This window comes from Gallus gallus, chromosome 12 (assembly GCF_016699485.2).
Source record: "Gallus gallus isolate bGalGal1 chromosome 12, bGalGal1.mat.broiler.GRCg7b, whole genome shotgun sequence".
NCBI classification, from domain to species: Eukaryota; Metazoa; Chordata; class Aves; order Galliformes; family Phasianidae; genus Gallus; species Gallus gallus.
In genome coordinates, this window is record NC_052543.1 from 3,543,002 (window position 1) to 3,563,787 (window position 20,786).

General features: G+C 37.3%; 2 protein-coding genes across 11 annotated transcripts in view; one reads left to right on the forward strand and one right to left on the reverse strand.

Annotated features, from left to right (window-relative positions):
• Positions 1–20,786, reverse strand: part of CENPP (centromere protein P) — a 118,884-nt gene that overhangs the window by 17,072 nt on the left and 81,026 nt on the right. The gene's annotated exons all lie outside the window — the stretch shown is intronic.
• On the forward strand, positions 1,169–19,932 carry ECM2 (extracellular matrix protein 2). Of its 2 annotated transcripts, none has more exons than XM_015293485.4 (10): positions 1,169–1,509; positions 5,399–5,712; positions 9,992–10,180; positions 11,377–11,928; positions 12,254–12,369; positions 12,705–12,840; positions 13,986–14,143; positions 15,393–15,532; positions 16,589–16,915; positions 17,824–19,932. In XM_015293485.4, exons 2-10 carry the CDS (start codon positions 5,424–5,426, stop codon positions 18,029–18,031), a joined length of 2,115 nt encoding a protein of 704 aa, XP_015148971.2. In that variant the 5' UTR covers positions 1,169–1,509; positions 5,399–5,423; the 3' UTR covers positions 18,032–19,932. The 2 variants fall into 2 exon arrangements, with proteins under 2 accessions (XP_015148971.2, XP_414297.3); XM_414297.8 differs by lacking the exon at positions 1,169–1,509 and adding an exon at positions 2,169–2,314.

Sequence of the window (20,786 nt, forward strand, 5' to 3'; positions counted from 1 at the left end):
AATAGAAAACAACCACTTATTTCAACTGTATCAAATATCTTAAAAGCCTACTTCCAATATTGCTTGTCATCTAATAGGTAATAGAGCTGTTATAAAAACCTGCCGTAACCACTATAAACAAACCTGGTGCCAACCTGAATTCCAACCCCTCTGTTTCACTGATCGTTTCCTTGAAGAATTTCCACTGGCTAGTTTCAACAAAGGGAGATGGAAAGCCGTGTCCCCCTGCAAATGACAAGCTCTAAGCACAAGGTCAGCCTTCATTTCGTGAAGAATCCACACCAGAGGCTCCAGACTTCCACAGTCATCTCACACATTTTATGGGGTAACAGTGGAGGCAGTTTGCCATAAGATAGAAGAGTTAAAAATGGTTTTATTCACTGCTGCTTAATGTTTGTCTCTCCGCTTTTAAAAGGAGGTAAATCTGCATTATAACATCTAAGTGGACAATAGCATGCACGTTGCACAGCTCACTCATGTCATGAGTAGCAATGCATTTGCATAGGCAGAACTGTACTTAGAGATGAAGCAGAGCGAATAATTCACACGAAGACAGTAAATATTAGATCCCTCAGGATACTACTTTTAAAAGACAGAAGACCAATTAGCTGCACGTGTCTGAAATCATTTACAAGACCACTGTAGCCAAAAATACTTTGGTGACATAACTCTAAATGCCCAGCGTGGAGGATTGACTCGATGGAATTCAGCCACATCCAAAGCAGAGGCATTAAACCAGAGATCTGCATGAGCAAAGGTTGGTCAGATCCCCCATAGTGGCCACCAGCAGGCAACTTTGTGTCCCGGCTCAGCAGGCTTTCAGGAGGTGCCTGAGTTCACTATCAGCAGCTGATCCTGAGCCAATGGCCAGAAGCACAAGTAGTAGCATTTAAACATATAAAGAAGTGAATGCCATCACTGTCTTTTGTAAGTACACCATCAGTCATATGCATAAAGTCTTTTACCTGGCACACACAGCCTTTTCTGTCACCTGCTGTTCTTCTACTGCTTGACCTGCTCTACATACAAATCAATGTTTTTAACACAGGGACTGAGCCCAGCTATCTCATTACAGATTCTAGTCCCATTTGTTAAGTATAACCATCCCCATCCTTCTTAAGCAGCTGCAGCTAAACCACAAAAGTTTGTTATTTCTACTTTTGACTTTGCAGAGCAAAGCCCACTGGACGCCGAATAACTATTCCAAGAGACAATGCTCTATCCCAACATCTTTCCTCCACGTACAGGCTAACAATTATGGTTAACGCAATGGCTGTACCATTCTGTGACTGTCTGTCTGAGCATTCCTCAGAGTGTGAATTCAAGCGAACAACAAATCGTTAACGTCACGAGGGTTCAGACGCCCAACTTCATCCAGCAGGTACATTTGTCATACATCTGTCATTTCTGGAGCTAAGCAGACTCATCATCTCCTGGAAGAATGGCACACTGCAGCAGGTCTGTCTGAGGATGAAGGAAAGGGCTCTGCTGGCACACAAAGGACGTGCGGTAACGTACCGTTTTCCCCTCCCTTCCCCCACGTTCAGCTCTCATATTTGGATTACTTCTGGACTGCTGTGCCTCAGTATCATGTTTCAGGATGCAATTACCCTTACAAAAAAATGAAGGGAAAATGCTTAAGTGACTCTATTTTCCATGCATAAGCTACAACTTATGGTGAAACCATTGCTGTAAATGGACAAAAGAAAACATTTCCATGCTAAGACTTCGATATAAAGTTTCGGTTCTGATAGATTATGGGCTACACATTGCAGGAGAGGATTAAGAAAAAAAGAATTTAGGAAAAATGCTTTAATTAGAATGTTTTTGCATTAAGTTTACGCTTGCCAAAATATACGTTATCTCTGCAAAACAGTAAATCCGCATTGAAATTGCACCACCTGGAAACTATTTCTCTAAGCACATACAACAGCACCGAATGCACATTTTTCAGGTCTTTTGAAAACACTCGGTTTTCTCGTTCCTTATGCAACTGTAAGGACTGGGAGAGAATTTCCAGCTGTGCCTTGTCAGCCTCCGGACCGAACGCATTGTGCTGCTCTTCACTTTGCTTAGCGGAGGTTTTCAGTTCCCCAAGTAACAGTCCTAGCCGATTCTCTGCACACAGAACACAGCAGCGCTTTGTCCCCAGGGAACGGAGCGATTTCAGACTTAACTAAGGAATCATCTAACATGTTTCAACAACCCCTACTGTTTCTCTGTTTGTTTTAAAGATAGCAGTGTGATTTTATTTCATTTGCAACTGGAGACTAAGTGACACCAAGCAGATTCTGCTGTTAGGTTAGATTACAAGGTAAAATGTTTTACATTTTAAATTACTGCTTAAAGCGTGGCGTTGAATGGCTTAAACTACTTGTTAACTTTGCAAATATGTATGAAATAATACTAGCTGTATTTGGCAATACTGAACATGAATGCTTTTCTAGATAAACTATGCAATATCCGTTGATCTGCTTTTTGCTTGGTGTGAATGTGTGCCATACACTTGGAGCTTAAACTAACCGAAAGTGCAATTAGTTCTGCTGGTACGGCTCAACCTAACTCATTTCTGTGCAATCAGTTTAAAGAGGAGAATGTGAAAAGCCTTGGAAAACCATTTTAACTCCTGTGTATCATGAGAGATGAGCAGGACAGCTGAGAAAGGCATTTGAATACAGACCAAGTAGATAAAGGAAGATTATTGAATAAATCCTGATATTCTGGTACTTCTGAAGGATTGCTGCTTTAAAAATTAACTCTTTCCATTACCATGGCAGCACAGTAACTGTTCCTGGACTTACTGAGGATAAACATTTGGAAAGTTACCAACTACTGAACGCGTTACATGATAGAGGCTTTACGAATGCCTACACATAGCATGCGTGATCTAAATATTCATGGGCAAAATCAAAAAGGTTCTATTTTGAAGCCTAATCTTTTTATTGCAAAAGCCTTATAAGCGGAATAGGAGGAATTTTCCCCACATTACAAGTTGTCTGGCACTCAACTAAAGGTAACATCGTGAAATCTGAGAATTCTATAAATGGGAATACAAAGCCCAGTGGACTTCAGACCTTCTTCTTGTATGACAGACAAAATTTGGGCCTGAAAATGTGAGACACCATTTATCAAATAAGTCAGTGAAAGAAACAAAGACATATTTCAGCATTTTGTGTGTGAGGAACACCATTTGGCCTTAAGGAGTAGCACTGAGTGTTCAGTACTGAAGAGCTGCTGTGAAAATGCAGAGCATGGACTTGTGAACAGGGCTGGCCTGAAAGACATCCCTTGGGTGGAAGGGGGGGGAAGGGATGTCTGTTTTATTGGTTTTGTTTGTAAATTTGTAATTCTAGTATTTTTATGACAACTATCTGCACTTTATAATGATTGAACTTGCTTTAGTTTTCTTATCAATATTGAGGTTAACAGCAAAATACTGAGACATAAAAACACCTGTGTTGAGAATGGAAAAGTATTTCAGTCCCGTTGCTATAAGACTCAGGTCACAAGAAGAAATGGTTAAACATTAAAATGCACAAATGTCACGTACCAGCACTGCACCTACATAGCTATGGTGTTATTATAAAGTGTACTATAAAATATAACCATAATTGCGATGTCACTAACTCAACAAAATGGATACAGATGTTCAAGACTTTCTTTTGTGTATTCAGTTTTCCCCGAGGGCTCCTTCTGCTTTTTGTTCAAACACACAGAACAGAAGTTTGCTGTGTAATTTTATAGTCAGTCATTACCGTGCAAGAAAGTTAGAAACCAAAGCCATTAGGCCATTTGTCCTGCAAAAGAGCAGGCATCACCAATGCACTGTGCAGGCTTCTGCATCTATTTGGAATGTTAGCTAACAGTAATTTCTTTAAGGAAAAAGTTGGGACGGAGCCTATCTAGCATTTTGGAATAACGGACTTCTGGTGGGTAGAAAGAGATGTGAGTAATATACAGCCTGGGTTGTTTCCATTGCAGGGAACATTATAGGAATTTGTGTGAGACATCTCTGTCTCAAGTTCTCTTAATATGGGAGTATTGGCTTGGCTCAATAGAAATCTGCAAATAAATATATACTTGCTGTAATATTCTACAATTAAATCAGTTGAACATAAAAACTATAATATTGGGAAAGAGTAAAACTATGCTGTTTGTAAGCTTATCTACTGCCAACTTCCCATGTAAATACAGAATATGAGAATTGTGCTGTGGAAAGCATCAAAAGCACAAAATCCCAATAGGCCTTAGGTCATAGAAAAAGATAGGAAACTTGTCCCGAGGCTTCAACCCGTTATATAAAGCAGAAAACATCAAAGTGCGTAAAAACATGCAACAAACAAAATTCTTATTCAGGCAGAAACACAGTTTCTGCTTGCATTTCTATCTAGCATTTATGCAATATGAGTAACTCCAAGGTGAAAAGCTCCACATAAAGCTAGGCTGACAAACAGTAAGGAAAAGCCATTTTGAATCCCCTTTAGACTTCCTTAGACTAAAAGCATGGACATACTATAAGCTGTGTCTGGGACACAATGACCAGGTGCTCCAAGTCTCCAATTCTCATCAGCAATCACTGACAGCATTACAAGAACACTCCTGTCTTTAGTCTCAGTTACACAGGACAAGAGTTTCCTTTCTGAAAAAATAATGCCATAATAATCATTATTAACTTTGGGCATGCACAGACTAGCTACCACAGTGGTATAGCCATGCTTCCTATTGTTCTATGTATACTGCTGGGTCCTGACCGCCCTGTTCTGGAATGCCACCTATTGGTGACAATACGTGTAATGAAAGTAATGGAATGCAATAAGGCTCCAGATATACAGTCATTCTCAACTGCTTGGAAAGTAAATGCAGAACACAACCCAGTGCAGATCATCATTTTTACACTACATACACTTAGTAAAAGCTTTCAGAAGTTACAACAACATGGAGGAAATACTAGCAACCAAAATAAAGCAGAAACTTTACAGCTTTCAGGAACTCTCTTGCTGGAAGCAGCAACAGTTGCTAAACTAGAAATGCCTGCTGGCTCTGTGCATCTGAAGTACCTGCACAAATGCAACCCCCAAATGCAAAGCTACCATCTTTTTAGATTAATGATTAGTTTTGATTGAAAAAGATACACTTTTATGCTCAGCTCGACTCATTCAGAAGTCAGCTGATCAATTATTGCTCTGTCCAATTACATGATTGACTGTTGTGAACCTTTGTGCTTAACACAAAGGTTAAATTGCTTAAATGAGGTCTCAGGGCAATTTATTTGCAAGAGGAAACTAGGTTATATAGATGTACCATATGTTGGTGCTCTTGCTTTAAGTCGTATACCATTTGTCTGACATCTTAATAAAGCTCTCCAGATATCTAATTGTCTACTTTGTTCCTGTTCCAGGACACTTTCCAAGCCATACAAAAACATGCAGTCTTCATCATTCATCTATTATTTCCTGCTTCTTTCACTGTGTATTGATTTGTCTCACAATGAAACAAGTGCAGCCCTTAGGAGGCAAAGGAGAAGAATGCGACACAGAGGGCTGAGGAGGAGCTCCTATGCAGGGCGCCGGTTCCTCAGGCAGCCAAGGATGAAGCTTCCAGCTCCTGCAGCACCCAGCATACCTCTCATAAACATTGACGATGGTGTTATGGGAGTATTTGACTCTCTCATAGGTTTGGGTGGACACGAATCTAGTTACAATGTCTTACCAGGTAAGAATCAAACCTCTACTACTTGGAGTGGGCTGAATTTCTCTTGTTTTCAGATGAAATGTTTAAACTCCTTAAAGCTTTACTTCAGCTCTACCTGCAACACATGGTGAAGTAAGACCTGGTTACCTTTTCTAGCCTAATTTTACTGCCTTTTGTAATAATTTTGTGTTTAGTATATGAAGCTTTTTAATCTCCTATGCTTAATCTTTATAGAAAATCCCACATAACAGCAATATTTGCTGCACTCTCGCTCCACCTAATAGAAGTTTAGCTGGAGTAATATTTTCATAACCTCAGACGTTTAGGAAGATTGAAGGCCATTTTGAAGAACGTCCTGCTCAATCTATCGCCTAAGTCAATTAACAAGGTTTCACTGGGGCCCTAACACCAATAACACAAGTATTAAGCTCTTAAACTTTTGTCACGCTTGAAAAGCAACAAACAACATCTATGTGCAATAGTTTGGGAATAATTATTGGTTTTGTAAATAAAGCAATAACAGTAATAGCTGCATGAGAACTTTGTCTTAAAAAACAAACAAAAAAAGGCATAATTTCATTGGTCTTTACTAAAACCTACCTCAGTAATCGTAGTGTGACACTCTACAGTCTCCTCAAAGAATGCAGGACTGGCAAGTGTTTGAAAACAGAGTTGTTAAATGTCTTTTTGATCCTTGATGCAGTAAAGGAAGAGATATCTCTGGCTGTACAATGTTTGTGAATGTCACAAATGGGAAATTAGGATTAACAAAAACAGGAAATTGAGATTTGACAAGAGTCTAAAAATCAGATGTATTCTGAAGAACTGAATACTACGTTTCCATATTGGAAACTCAGTTTTTTTAAATTGAAAAATCATGGAGATATTACAGTGCCTCACTTCTATCTGTAGCAAGAAGTTAAAGGTTGAAGAGGACACACTCATATTGTGAAACACCAGGACAGGGTCATGTCCACTCAACAGCTCATGAATTATATAAAGGCGTAAACACTTATATTCCAACACTGAATGATCACACATTAAATAAAAATATCATATGCAATTTTATGAACAAAACAAGAAAGCCCCGGTTACCTCTTTTCTCCATAAAATAATAATCTATTTCTATAGGCAAAATGCTTTTTAGTGCATCACGTGAGGCACGAGCACTGGCTCAATGGCAGAACTGTAGGGGTCAGATGGGACCTCTGGAAATCATCCGGTCCAACACCTCTGCTAAAGCAGGAGCCCTGGAGGAGGTTCCCATTTCAAATAAGTCAAATAAAGCAAGGAGTTTTAACTGGGAAATTAGAAAAACTCTTGACTGTAATATTTCCAGTGCATCCTGAAATACCACTCTTATAAACCGTTTAATTAAAAATATATTTTAAAATTAAACAGAGGGAAATACCACATAAATAGCACACACTTTATGTAAGATATTCCAGTCTATCAGAGACCATCAGTAATGCTGAAATAATGCATGGTCCCTCCCCCGCCACCTCCTCGTTTGTTTCCCTCTATGTGGACTCCCATCCAAAAGCTGAGCTAAAACCACTGAACTCATTTTATTTGGAACCTCATGCTGGATTTACACCATCTTTCCAAAGGTTAAAAGTCTTCTGCTTACATGCCAAAGACTTCAACCACAAGGTATTTTTCAGTCTAGCTTTTAAAGTTCAAAATTTTTGCAAGTTAATGTCAGATTTGGAAAAAACAGAGCCGATTAAATAATAGAACACTACCATTAATCATGTGTCAAAACAGAAAAAAAATGCAATCCAAAACCCAGAACCGAATTTTCACTCTTCTAGCTGCTTAATCTGCTGTTAGTAGCCTGAAAAAAGAAATGATTCACAAACACAATTTGCAGGCTGAAAATTAATAGCTTAAGTAGAGGTTTCACGGCAAATGGACATCTCTTTCCTCCCTGTAAAAATCACACAAACTCAAATCAAACAGCTCACCACAACATAAAACAGTTTACAGTTACAATTTACAGTTGTTTGCCTGCCACAGACTATGGTTTCCCTATTAAGCAGACAGAATCAAAGGTACACTGTGGCATTATTCATAACATCTCATAAATCTCACCTCTCCCTAACGCATGCTACTGTACTGTACATTGAGGTTACTCAATGGATAGGAAGTTTAAGGGGAATCTCAACCCAGTCTTTACTCCCTCTCATCTGTGAATTCCAAAGGCATGTGTTTCCTTTGCAGATTATTTCAAACAAAAACAGTGGCTTATTGGCAAGCACATAAAAAACAGAAGACAGGATGCAGCAGTGACAGGGACTTACAGCCAAGTAACATCTGCCCTGGGCTAACTCATATCCTCCTCCTTCAGTTAACATGGCTTGAGTTAACGAGAGTACAACTTCATGCAGCAGAAACCATACATACACAACTTGGACTAATTGGCCCTTTGAAAAATCACAAGATGCAAATGTTTAATTTCTCCCCCTTTCTATCAGCCAATCACAGAATGAATCTGATAACTTTTATCCTAGAAGTTCATATCCAACAGGAATACCTTTATTATGAAATTGTGACTTGAAATGCCTTGAAGGATTTCACAAAGGGACGGATGTTGAGTTAAATATTAACATCAGAGATACTTCAGGCTTTTATTTGAATCAAATCTATAAGGATCTTGCCAGGATAGTTATAGGCTATCCTGAATGCTCTCCCAACAACCAAGCACGGACCAGGGCAGACAGCAGGGAAACTAATCCTGCACACAGTCCGTGCAGAGACACCATCTATCTCAAAGGACAGCCTCTCCCATGTGAACTCAGTTGAGATAAAATTTTTCCACTGTATTAGACGATATTTATACTGGCCGAAGGAGAAAGTCAAACCATCCCTAAAAATAAAGAGGAAGTTTTCTCTTTGTACACAGGAAAATGCAAAGAAACTTCAGCTTGAACTGAACCCCTCAGCAATACATTATTTCATTAATTAGGCAGAGAAAAGGAAGACGCGTTAAGCAAAGCTTCTCGCGGGGTTCAGAAGCATGCTTGCTAATAGGACAAGAACTGCATGGGATAAAGAATCTCTTTAGTGGCCTTTCTTCACTTAAAAGGAAAAAAAAAATCCCACAACAAAAACGTCATGCTAAAACAGTGTTTATCCTGGAGTCTGGATGACAGCTGCCTGGGGAAATATTTGCTGAGGTAGATTCCATCACTGAAAGGAAAGAGAGAGACTTGGAATAGTTTCCTTCCTAAGTCTTCATGCTCCCTGAACGGTTTGCCTACTGAATAAAAGAGTGTAGCTTGTAATGTAATCTTATACATTTCTTTCTGGAATATTCAACTGGTACCCCAAGGAAATCTCCTTTTCATTAGATTCATGTTCAGAATCTTTGGAGAAGGTACTTATTAGTACAAGAAGTTGCACGAATCTGGCTACTTTCTAAGCAAAGAGGTGGGGCTTTTTTTCAGATCAAGAAAGGTACAAGGAGAGATGATGCTTGCCATCTTACCAGCTGTTACAGAACAGACTTCACTTGCATTAAGCCTCTGAACAGTCACTATACGGTGAATACTGACATCCTCCTGGTTCCACAGAACCTTAACAAAGCTTTCTCATTCAGCATACAAGACATCAGCAGATACGTCACTTGCTCAAGAGAGAAACAAAAGGGGACCCAGAAAAAGTTATTCTCAAGTTCTGCATGATTTATTTTAATATCACGGAGATGAAGAGAACTTTTGCTTCTTTCCCCACTCACATCTGTGCACAGCTTTCATTGAGGTCTGATTTCTGCTTTCCATTTCTAAGGATAGGGAAGAAAGAGGAGCTGCCATGCAGAAGACTCAGACATTCACCATTTAGATCTAATTTTTCTGTTTTAAGAATATCTCTGAAGTTGAATTCAAAAGCTTTTCCAGAAGACAAAGCAGGTAGGGGTCTTCATCAGCTGGGCTAGGAAGAGAAGGAAATGAACTATTATGGCAACTGCCTGAAGGAGGGGGAGCAGATAGAGGGACAGAAAGCCTGCACTCTGCTGACAAGAAGCTGTAAGCAGGTAACAGCTACACACATTAATTGGCTGCCTTCACAGCTGAATGGTCAAGAATCAAAGAAAGATTAGAGACTACTAATGAGCCAAAGACAATACAGTCAAGAAAACCAAGGGATATGGATAAGATACTTAGAATAGGGTGTACTTCATGTGTTTTCAAGATGAGAATAAAATAGCAGTGCTTTTTTTGCAAAGTTTTAATTAGACACTGTTGTTTTTAATTCTGTTTAAGCTGTCTGACTCCATTTTTCTGTCTCGCTTTCTTAGGAAAGAAGGGGCAGTGCACAGCTAACGGGATGATAATGTTCGATAAAGCTGTCTGGTCTCCCAAGCCCTGCATTACGTGCCTCTGTTCAAAAGGAGAAGTGATCTGTGATACAACCATGTGCCACCCCCTGAAATGTCCCCAAACCATCATACCTGCAGGAGAATGCTGCCCAGTTTGTTCTGACACTGGTACGGTACATCATACTATTTTTACTATTTTAAAACTACCTCAAGCAAAACCTTACATAAAATATATACTTAATAATATCAAGGATTACCTGGTACACATAATACTTCTGTAGAGAAAAGAAGCCCTGAATTATGTGGTAAGAGCAGCTCTAGGTGAGCGTGTATTAATATTTAGAGAATATGCAAAGAAGATCATTGTATTTCTGTCTTTCTCCCTTTTCTGCTTTTCTCCTCCTGTATATAAATTTGGTAAATATATCAAGAAAGAAAACATATGCTTACCTCTTATATCCCACTTTCACTTACAAAGGATTGATAATTAACTACTAGCTCTCATGAATATAAAGTCTGGTAAATATTTGTTGGGAGTGTAAAAACACATGCACCTAGCTGACTTAAATTGAGAGGAAAGAGAAACAATAGGACTACAATCACGCTTGTGCTTCATTGAAGAAATTATACAAAAGTATTTAAAAAAAATGAAAAATGGAGCAGACAACGTGATGTCTTTCTCCTGTTCCCAATACCTAACCTTCTCTTACTGTAAAAGTATTTAGCCTCTTTTTCTGTGCATCTGTGTAGCACACACACATAGAAATGCACTGAGACATGACAGAAATTAACTGAAGAACAAGAAGTTATTTGAAACAATTAAACTCTGTTTATCGGAGTTGCCCTGTTAGGTGAGTAAAACCTCTGGTAACTGAGCTAATACATCTCCCTGGTGAGCTCTACATCTACACCCACCTCTACCCTTGGCAGTGCCTCGCACAGGAGAACCAGCTGTAGCCTTTCTGAGTTTTGTTCAAACTACCTTTCTGCCACTTCCAGGCACATTTTATTTTTACCTCTTTAGAACCCTGCATCAGCATAAAATAAGTAAATAAATAAATGGATATGCTCATTCAAAAAGGAAGGTAAGAAAGGCCATATTCAATTTTTCACCCTTTTTTTCTGGAAATGCAGAGTCATACCCATCTACAAAACATTTTGCATGGCTGACTTAATCATTCATCACAAACTGAATCCCCTGCCAAACAGTAATATAAGGGCATATTTTCATTCTTTCTGAATCATCATCTGAGGAGAATACTGCCGTTGTACATTTACCATCTTTTTACTGTACGAAAGGAATAATTACTGAAACTTTAACAGATTGTTTTGTTGTTATTTTTTAATTCTCACTACCTGGTCAGTCTCCCCATTGGATTCAAATATTGTTTCACTGGATGACATAACTGAATTGTCTGGTGATTCACCAGAACCCAACGACCTCGACAACAACCCCAACGTGCTGCCATCATCACGTACTCAAACTGAAAAGGGTGAACTGCTTAGAACTGAAGTGGTAGAGATTAAAGAGAATGAGGTTCATAAGAAGGATGAAAAGAGGAGAAAAAAGAAAGGCAAAAAAAATCGACAGAAGTATAAAGCCCATCAGAAAGAAGAGAAGCCCGATGGAAGGAAAGATGAAGAAAGAAGGAGATTATTTGAAGAGGAAGAGCTGCAACTTGAAAAAGAACTAATAAGGAAGAGGCAAGGAGTAAGAACAAGAGAGAGAGATTCAGAGGAACAGTACGAAAGTGATGAAGACGATGGTACTTTCCCCATTCCTGTTCCACCGATAGAAGCTCCTCCTCTGCCAGCTGCATGTTCCACCTCAGAATCCACAGTAAGCTGTATTAATGCCAAGCTTACACAAATACCACCTATCTCAGATCCAGATCTAACAAGTCTAGACCTTACAGGTAATTAATGGGTCTAATTTACGTTATTTGTTCTCTTGAATTAACATTACCTATTTCAAGTTCAGTCAGCAGTAGCATTAATACATTGTCATTTCCTATCATATAAATATATTAATTACTTTACAGCTGGGATTCTTAACACAATAAATTATAAATGCTAAGATATGCTAATTTTCTTACACTAGAATTTAAATGTTAATATGAATATATATCCACAAATATTGTACATAATAAAACTGTGTTATATTTTTGTAGGTACAACACTACACAACTCAATACATACTATAATTCATAACCCAAACTCTATTCTTGAATTCTTTCCTAGGAAACATTATTACCACCATCTCCAATGAAGCATTCAATGGGATACCTAATTTGGAATGGATCGATTTAAGTAAAAATAATATTTCCTCTTCTGGCATAGGTCCACATGCATTCAAAGTAAGAAAGCCCAACTTTTCTCTTATCCTATGGCTGAATAATACCTGAAGTTTTTCCAGTTTAAATCCTCTGGATCTAAAACATGTAACCATTGTATATTTACGATACAGATAAAACTTGGCTATTTCAAGCAATTTCTCTTGCAATCAGGAATAAATAGAGATTTTTAAATGACATTAACCAAGCATTAAATGTTAATCGTAAGTGAGAAACACTAGATATTACTGCACTGCTGCTTAAAAGATTTCAAATAGTAACTGTGATCATCACATCTGTTTACCCATGTAACTTACACCTTGATGACCTGCATTCTCTTACTCATCCTTTCAATTGAGACCCTGAAAAAGCTGAAGCGTTTGTATTTGGATGGAAACATGCTGGTACACATTCCCTCTGAACTGCCATCAACTTTGGAAGAAATAAAAATAAATGACAACCAACTCCATGCCATTGATGAAGATGCCTTGCAAGGTATTTAGGAAAATAATACTCATCACATGAAAAGATTAAAATACATTTGGAAAGCAAACTGTTCAAACTAATACATCTGATTAGATATAACGAGAGCACCATGTTTTCCTAAAAAAAAAAAAAAAAAAAAAGCTAAACATTTTGCATGACCGTGTTTTTAAATATTGCATTTTCCCTTCTTATGGAACCACTACTCTCTCAACAAAGTGACATTTAAGGTTACTAGGTAGAGGTTGAATTGGAGTATGTTGAAGATACCTCCGCTCCTGAATCATGAGACTACTCTGTGTCTCATAACATAATCAGAGCAACTCGCAACCATTTCAAGCAAAGCTAAATGTGGGCTGATCCATACCATAACTTCAGCTGAACTTTTTGATCCCTTTCCTCTTCTGCCAAAAGGGTCCCCGTGGAAACTGGAACACTATGGTGACATAGCTCTCTGTGGAGCAATAAAAATGCTGGAGCTGAGAAAGGAAATGTAGGCCAAGGGGCTACGACAGCCTTTTAGTTTAAAATGATCAGAGCTTCTGTGAGAAACAAACAAAACCAAACACAGTAGTAGGTCTATTTGTGAATGAGAAACTTCTTATGGAGTAGTATATCTCGTTAATATACACCAATCAGTGTTTTCTTCTGTGGCCTGCATTTGGATGTCTGAGATCTACGTGATCCTTCATGAAGAGGAACAGTATAGTCTGTGATGAGTTCTCAGCACTTGGTACACCAAGTGGTTGAAGGGCATCCAACAGGGAGGGGAAGGTATGAGTAAGTGAGGGTGATGTACCCACTGTCACATAAGTGAGTGGAGACCAGGGGCATCATTGGGCAACTAATTGCACAAAGGTCAGCGCCAACACAGCATTGCAAGCATCTGCTGCATTAAGTAATGAGGCCTAAAGGGTAGCACTACCCACAGCTCTTGCAGCTTCTTCATTTTGCATAAAGAAGCCTCTATTAAATTTCAGTAATTCTACAAACTAATTGAAAATACAATTCTGTGACAATGAGATAATGAATTTAAACCCTTTCAGGAAGACATTAAGATTTTTCATTGTAATGTTTAAGATGGGTAAAGCTTAAACCTAAAATTAACTACATTGAGATGGCAGTCGCTAACAGAACTTCAAACCTTTTCTCCTCAGGCTTAAAGAACCTGGTCACCTTGGAATTGGAAGGAAACAAACTCAGTGAAGCAAACGTCAGTCCTCTGGCCTTCTACCCCTTGAAAAGTCTCTCTTATTTGCGACTGGGAAGAAATAAGTTCAGAATTATCCCCCAAGGTCTTCCCACCACACTTGAGGTAAAGCAAAAAAGAAAAAAAAAAACAAGCTTTATTTTTTCAGCCATTTTCAGTAACTGTTATGCTTTTCCCTACTTTATTACCATCAGACAAAGTTGATCCAAATTTTATGATTTTGAGATATACTAGTTCTTATTCATAGAAATGTATTTATTCACCATCCCGGTAGGTCTCTCAAATCTGAATTTCTCTAGTATGCTCTCATAAAATACTATGGCTGCAAGAACATTTAAGAAAACCATCAATTCTGTCTCTTCAGTTGTGCAACAGTCACAACCTAATACAGATAGCTTTAGTGAAAAAACATTATTCATAAGATAGCAGCAAGAATAATGACAGAACTAGAAAACATGTTTCATAGTGAAAAACTGAAGGAACCAAGATTGTATAGCCTCAGAGAGAGGGGGAAAAATAAAACCTTTCTTTTGATGCTTATGACTAACTATCCTCTCCCATTTTTTGGCTGTTCTATGTCACAGTTTTCCAAACCGTTGCAGAATTCCTCCTGAACTGGAGGGGCTGAACAAGGTTTCTTCCCTGAACAGTTTCACCCTCGCTTGATTTTTAATGAAAAGATTTCTTCTTCCAGTAGTCTCCTATCCCATTCCCCTGCCAGAATTTGAACTTTTGTTTGTTCCTGTTTATTCAGGTCCTATCCATACTTCAGCTGTTGCTCTCTTTTAGTTTGTGTCATGTTTATCTTCCTTTACAAGACATTATTGGAAAGTTAATATGGTTTTGTAAAACATAGTCTTGATACATTGCAGACTCAAAGCTTTACACTTTGTAAAACATGAACATTTTATTTTCCTTTATATTCAAAAGTTTCAAAGCTCACTGGTGCCCAGCAAATATATTAAGAAAGTAAAAATCTGTAATGTTTTTCCCACCAATAGCTTTCCAGAAGAAGAAATACATACATATTTACCTGCTCCCTATCAATCTCATCAATCCCACATCACAAAGTATTCAACTTCTGGCAAGACAAACTAAAGAACTGCTATTGTTTGATTTTTCACAGCAATCTGTGTTCTCACAAATGAGGAAAACCAACTCCTTTGAAAAATACTGTTTACCAAACGTCATGTTATGTCCACAAACTCCGGTTCAGGTTATTTGGTTTTTTATCCACAAATAAAAAGATTTACCACATAATATAGAGGACCTTTAACAACTACATTTTTACCTTGCAATGGGTAATAAGAGCATATTTTGCTTTCACAAATTCTCTTTCCAAATGCACTTATAGGAGCTATACCTTGAAAACAATCAAATTGAAGAAGTGTCAGAAATTTGCTTTAACCACACAAGAAAAATAAACGTCATTGTGCTAAAGCATAACAAATTAGAAGAACACAGAATAGCACCTTTGGCTTGGATAAACCAAGAGTGAGTATAAAACATTTAAAATACTTTATTTTTCTCTGTTACCAGTGTCAGATAATGAAATTAATATTCATAACTTTTAACTTTAAATTATCTTTCAGTTTGCTAATTGTCTAACTATTTTTCTCTTAATTTCCTTTCCTTAAATTGTATAATCTAGGAAATATTTTGTCAGCTTTAAAACAAAAATGATCTTAACATCTCAAATCTGTACCATATTAGCATAAGAGTAAATACTTTTTCTCATTATTCAATCAAAAAATGAATATTACCAATCATACTCCATGCAATTATAATTTTGAATCAACATATTGTTATCTCAGAGGAAATTCAAAATAATTAAATGTTGTTCTAGCCTTATTTCATGTTAGAATAAAAACTGCAGAAGTAAACAAGTGAAGGGAAGACTGTGCATTCCTATCACACAAGAGCAGAACATGAGCAGAGCTGGTCACCAACCATCCAAACATTCAGTAATCAAGTAGGCCACATTACAGAAACAATGGGACGATTCTGAACCAAAGTTCAGAAGAACGATTCTCACTTAAATAAGACTTCAGTCCAAATCATTCTTATGTCACATAGAAGTTAATAATACTGACAGTTTCACTACTTAATGTACATGGAACATGCAAGCAGTTTCCATGGGAAATTACCTGCTAAGTCACATAGCATACCTTGCCATACCCTATAAGCTGCAGTCCATTTCTGGATTCACACACTGCTTCATCTGAAAAGAACCATGCCTTTACTAGCAGCTTCTGGAATGATGCTGAAGCAGCCACTCACAAAGCACTACAGTTTCAGATAGGCTTTAGAATAAAATTTAAAAATCCAGGCCAATGAGATGAATGGTAAATTCCCAAGCTTATTAAGGGTGTCCTGGTATAATTTGTGATTGCAGTTCTCAGTGCTTATAAATCACAAACGAGTTCCCCCAGTTTCCTCTGTTCAAGCTGCCTCTACTCATTCCTGTATGTTATGTTGTACAGAATGCAGCATTAACAATGCAGCACGTTATGATGTTTCTGACCCATTTTCTTTTATCTTTTCACGCAGGAACCTGGAATCAATTGATCTCTCATACAATAAGCTGTATCACGTTCCCTCCTACCTGCCAAAATCTTTACTCCACCTGATACTTATAGGAAATCAGATTGAAAGGATTCCAGGATATGTCTTTGGCCATATGAAGCCAGGCTTGGAGTATCTCTATCTGTCCTTCAACAAACTTACTGATGATGGAATAGATCCGGTATCATTCTTTGGAGCATACCACTCTCTCAGAGAGTTGTTTTTGGATCACAACGATTTAAAGTCTGTACCATTTGGAATTGAAGAAATGAGAAAACTACGTTTTCTAAGACTAAACAACAATAAAATAAGGTAAACGCAAGCTTAATGTCATGACAATGTTACAAGACATGCATTCCTTCCAGAGCTTTTCACATTTAGTAAATAATTTCTCTCGTAAATTTTGAAGGAGGAGTTAAATCCTGAGTCTTCCACTGCAGTATTTCTTCTGCTCATAATGGGAGAAAACTACAGTTTCACCCTTTATCCTACTTTTGAAAATGCTCCCAGAAATGCCGAGCAGTTCTCTCCAGAAAAGCAATCTGTAACATTGCTTGGGCCACATTCCCACCAAGGCGGCCACAACTGGATACATACAGCAAAGTACCATCCCTTTCTGCTCTTGAATCACAGACCAAACAGTTAAAAAAACAAAAAACAAAAAACAAAAAACAATCCAGCAACAACAAAAACTGAAAAGAATCTTCAGCTGAAAGAGTCTTTTGAGCATTTTTCAGTCAGTCCCAGCTGTGAAGTCAGCCATTTTAAAAGACGTGTGGACATGTCACTAAGGGACATATTTTGGTGATTGGATTCCTTACGTCAGGTTGATGGTTGGACTTGGTGATCTCAAAGGTCTTTTCCAACCCAGAAAATTCTATGATTCTATGATTTTCTTTAATTCTGTCCTACAGAATTAAATCTCCTTTTAAATCTCCTTTCAAAACAAAGTAAAAGGGGTTTATGTATGTTATACAGAAACTTTCACACTTCCATGCAACTTGGCAATACTTTTCTCAGAAAAAGTATATGATATAAATGAGAAAACGCACGGAGAAAATCTAAGGAAGAACAACTTCCAAGTCTTAAATTGTTACTTTAAAAACGTAATTCACTGATAAAACATATTCAAATCTTAATAAATTGCATCTCTAAAATAAATTACAAAGTTATGAGTTGTATTTAATCAATAAAATACTGTTCCTCCCCCACTGTCACAGGACGGTCCCTCCAGAACGCATCTGCAGGACCCATCTCCATGATGATGATGTTCATTACAACAGTGAAGAGGATGAGGGTGAAGATTCACGTTTGGAACACGTTCATCTTGAAAACAACTACATCAACACAAGACAGCTTTCACCACATTCATTTTCATGCATAAGATCCTACTGCAGTGTTGTTCTTAAACCACAGAAGACCAAATAAATACCCAACTTTTGCACTGCAAAACGTCTTTCTAGAAAAACACGTTTATTTATTCTCTGCTACTAACAGGCCTGCTTATTTCTATCTAACCCTTCTTACTACTATAAATAAGATAGAAGACGTTATTTACTGAAGGTAGTATTGCATTTCTTAATATTGTTTCATTATACAAACATTAAATGTAAAAATAGAAGCTCAAACCTGTCAAATTTTTATTTCTACCGACAAAACTTCTACTTAAATACAGTAGACAAACCTGCGACCTCAGGCGCAGCCCCACAACATCAAATTTCAGAAGACAGTAGAGCTAAGCAGCCAGCTTGGTCCAGCCCGATCTGATTAACTGAATTTAAACTATTTCAAATGGTATCATTAGTTTTAAAAATGATACCAGTGAAAGACCTTGAACTATGTACATTCTATAGTGCCAGAATTGAATTTCTTAATACGCACATGGTCCTAGAGAAAATTTCCCACCCAATTTCCAACTGAAATTTCATGGAAAAGACAGTCAACTCTTTTCAAAACATGGGATACTGAAAACTTCCAGTCTTCAAACATGGAATTTGACAAGTTAGAGCAATTAACTTCCGCCTGGATTCATTATTATTTTTGTTTTTCCAAACAACATCTATTTTTTAATTCTTTATGAAAAAAAGAAAAGAGTGGTTGGTCCTCTTTGCTTGTACAATCCTTACTTGGCTCAGATATTCATACTGTCCAGACCATGCTGTCTATTTTGATGACTGAACGGATATTCTTGAAATTTTCAAAAATCCAGTTAATTGTTAATCGAAATCTTACAGATTGTCTTAAATCACACCTGTAGACACGATACTGATGAAGCCATGTCAATTTTATATTTGATATTAATGTCCACTTACGTATACAAGTACGTACTTACAGTTAGATGTTTCCCTAGAGGTGGGTTCATTCTCTCAAACATTTAAAAACAAGCAAAATTAAATATTCTGCTCTATTTTTAATATTACATTCTTTCCCTGAACTGGTCTAAACTTTTGATAGAAAATAGTTAATATTTTTCTTTTAAAGAATATATTCCATGAAAATTGAAAGTAATTTCAATAGCTTCCATATTCATCACATTCTACAGTATTTCCTTCAAAGAGCAGGCCTGCTGACAATAAATGATTAGAGGTGACTGACAGGTCATTATTTTTCTTGCAATTACTTTCCACTTTTTCTTGGGCTATTCTGTAATAAATAACAAAATCTACTCTTTTTTTCCCCAGTACTATAGGTTTGCTGCCTAATTATATCTTCTTCGGAATGGATGGGAACAAAGGATGAAATAGCTTAACGTTGACATTTTGACATTCTGGACATTTTAAAAGGCACATAAAAGCTGTAAGCAACTGCATACCATAAAAACCCTCTGGGGATACATACCAACTACTGAACTGTAATTTTTTCCCCTCACTCTGAAAATGGCTTCATGATGCACTTCCCAAACATCTCAATGTACTGCCAGCAAACACGCTATGTAATCAGCATAAATATTGTTCACGGCCATTTAACAGCAAAGGTGGTTGCCCTCAAAACACAGACATTTCAGCACATTGCAGATAATATACAGAAAGACTTGAATTCTCTTTTCTCTGAAACTATACAATAACAATAAAAACAGAATCACGTTGTTCAAAGTCAGTTCTCTCATCCAAATAAACTGTCACCTGCAAGGGACAATGTTACTCCATTGTGCAGGGAGTCAAAATATAATCTCTGTGTAAGAAACGCTCCTAAGGTATGTGGACTTCTGTAAAACGATTGCTTTGGATATTTTGTTTGATAAAGTATGTTCAGAAGTCATATTGTAGCAATTTGTATCTCCAGTATGTGCTTTTTCACTTTTAAGATGTCATAAAAGTGAATTTTATGCAGGTCTTTTGTCTAAGACTTTTTCCTCTGGTCACCTAATACAATGCATGTCAAGCTTATTTAACATCACGCTATCATAAGTTCCTCATACAAGAAGCTCTTGATAACAAAACATGATTTTAAAGTTATGATGCTAACGTAATGCTGCAGTATTGAAACAGAGAGACTGGAAAACAGTTTTGGAGTCAGAACAGAACAGTAGCAGAGGCAAAAGACCAAGAAGGGGAAAGAAGTCAAGGGATAGAAGTTATGCAACAAATGGATGGATACTCACTTAAGAAATACACGGGTAATTAAATTTGGATAACATTTCCATGTCAAACATAAGCAGTTCTAATCTGTTCATTCTTCAAAAGGAGAAACTAAAGTGAAAGCGAAATAGGCTTTATTAAAAAAAGAATAAGTCTTACTATTTTTCAACAGGGAACCTCGAAGGATCTTATAGACAAAGCAAACAGGATGATAGCCATTGCATGTCTTGTGACAATAAGACAGAAGCGACGTGATCATTACTGGTCAAGAAAAATAGGGGAACAAATTCAGAACCTTTTGACCACAAGCATGGTAAATATCTGCAAAAGCAGCAAAAAATACAAAAAAAACCCCAACAACCCTACAGTTACTGTCTATTCCCTGCAATATATTTGAGTAAATTATTTTTGCAGATTTGCACTGTAGATGAATATACTTCAGAAGACATTTACATTAAGATTAGAATGTAGTTCTGTGTAAGTATTATCAGTCTCAGAAGGCTTTTATAAAGATACTATGGATCAAACCCTGTAACAACTTTCTTTTAATGTTCTTCAGGAATTGAACTATTTTCTTGAAGCCAACAGTAATACTTTGAAAATCT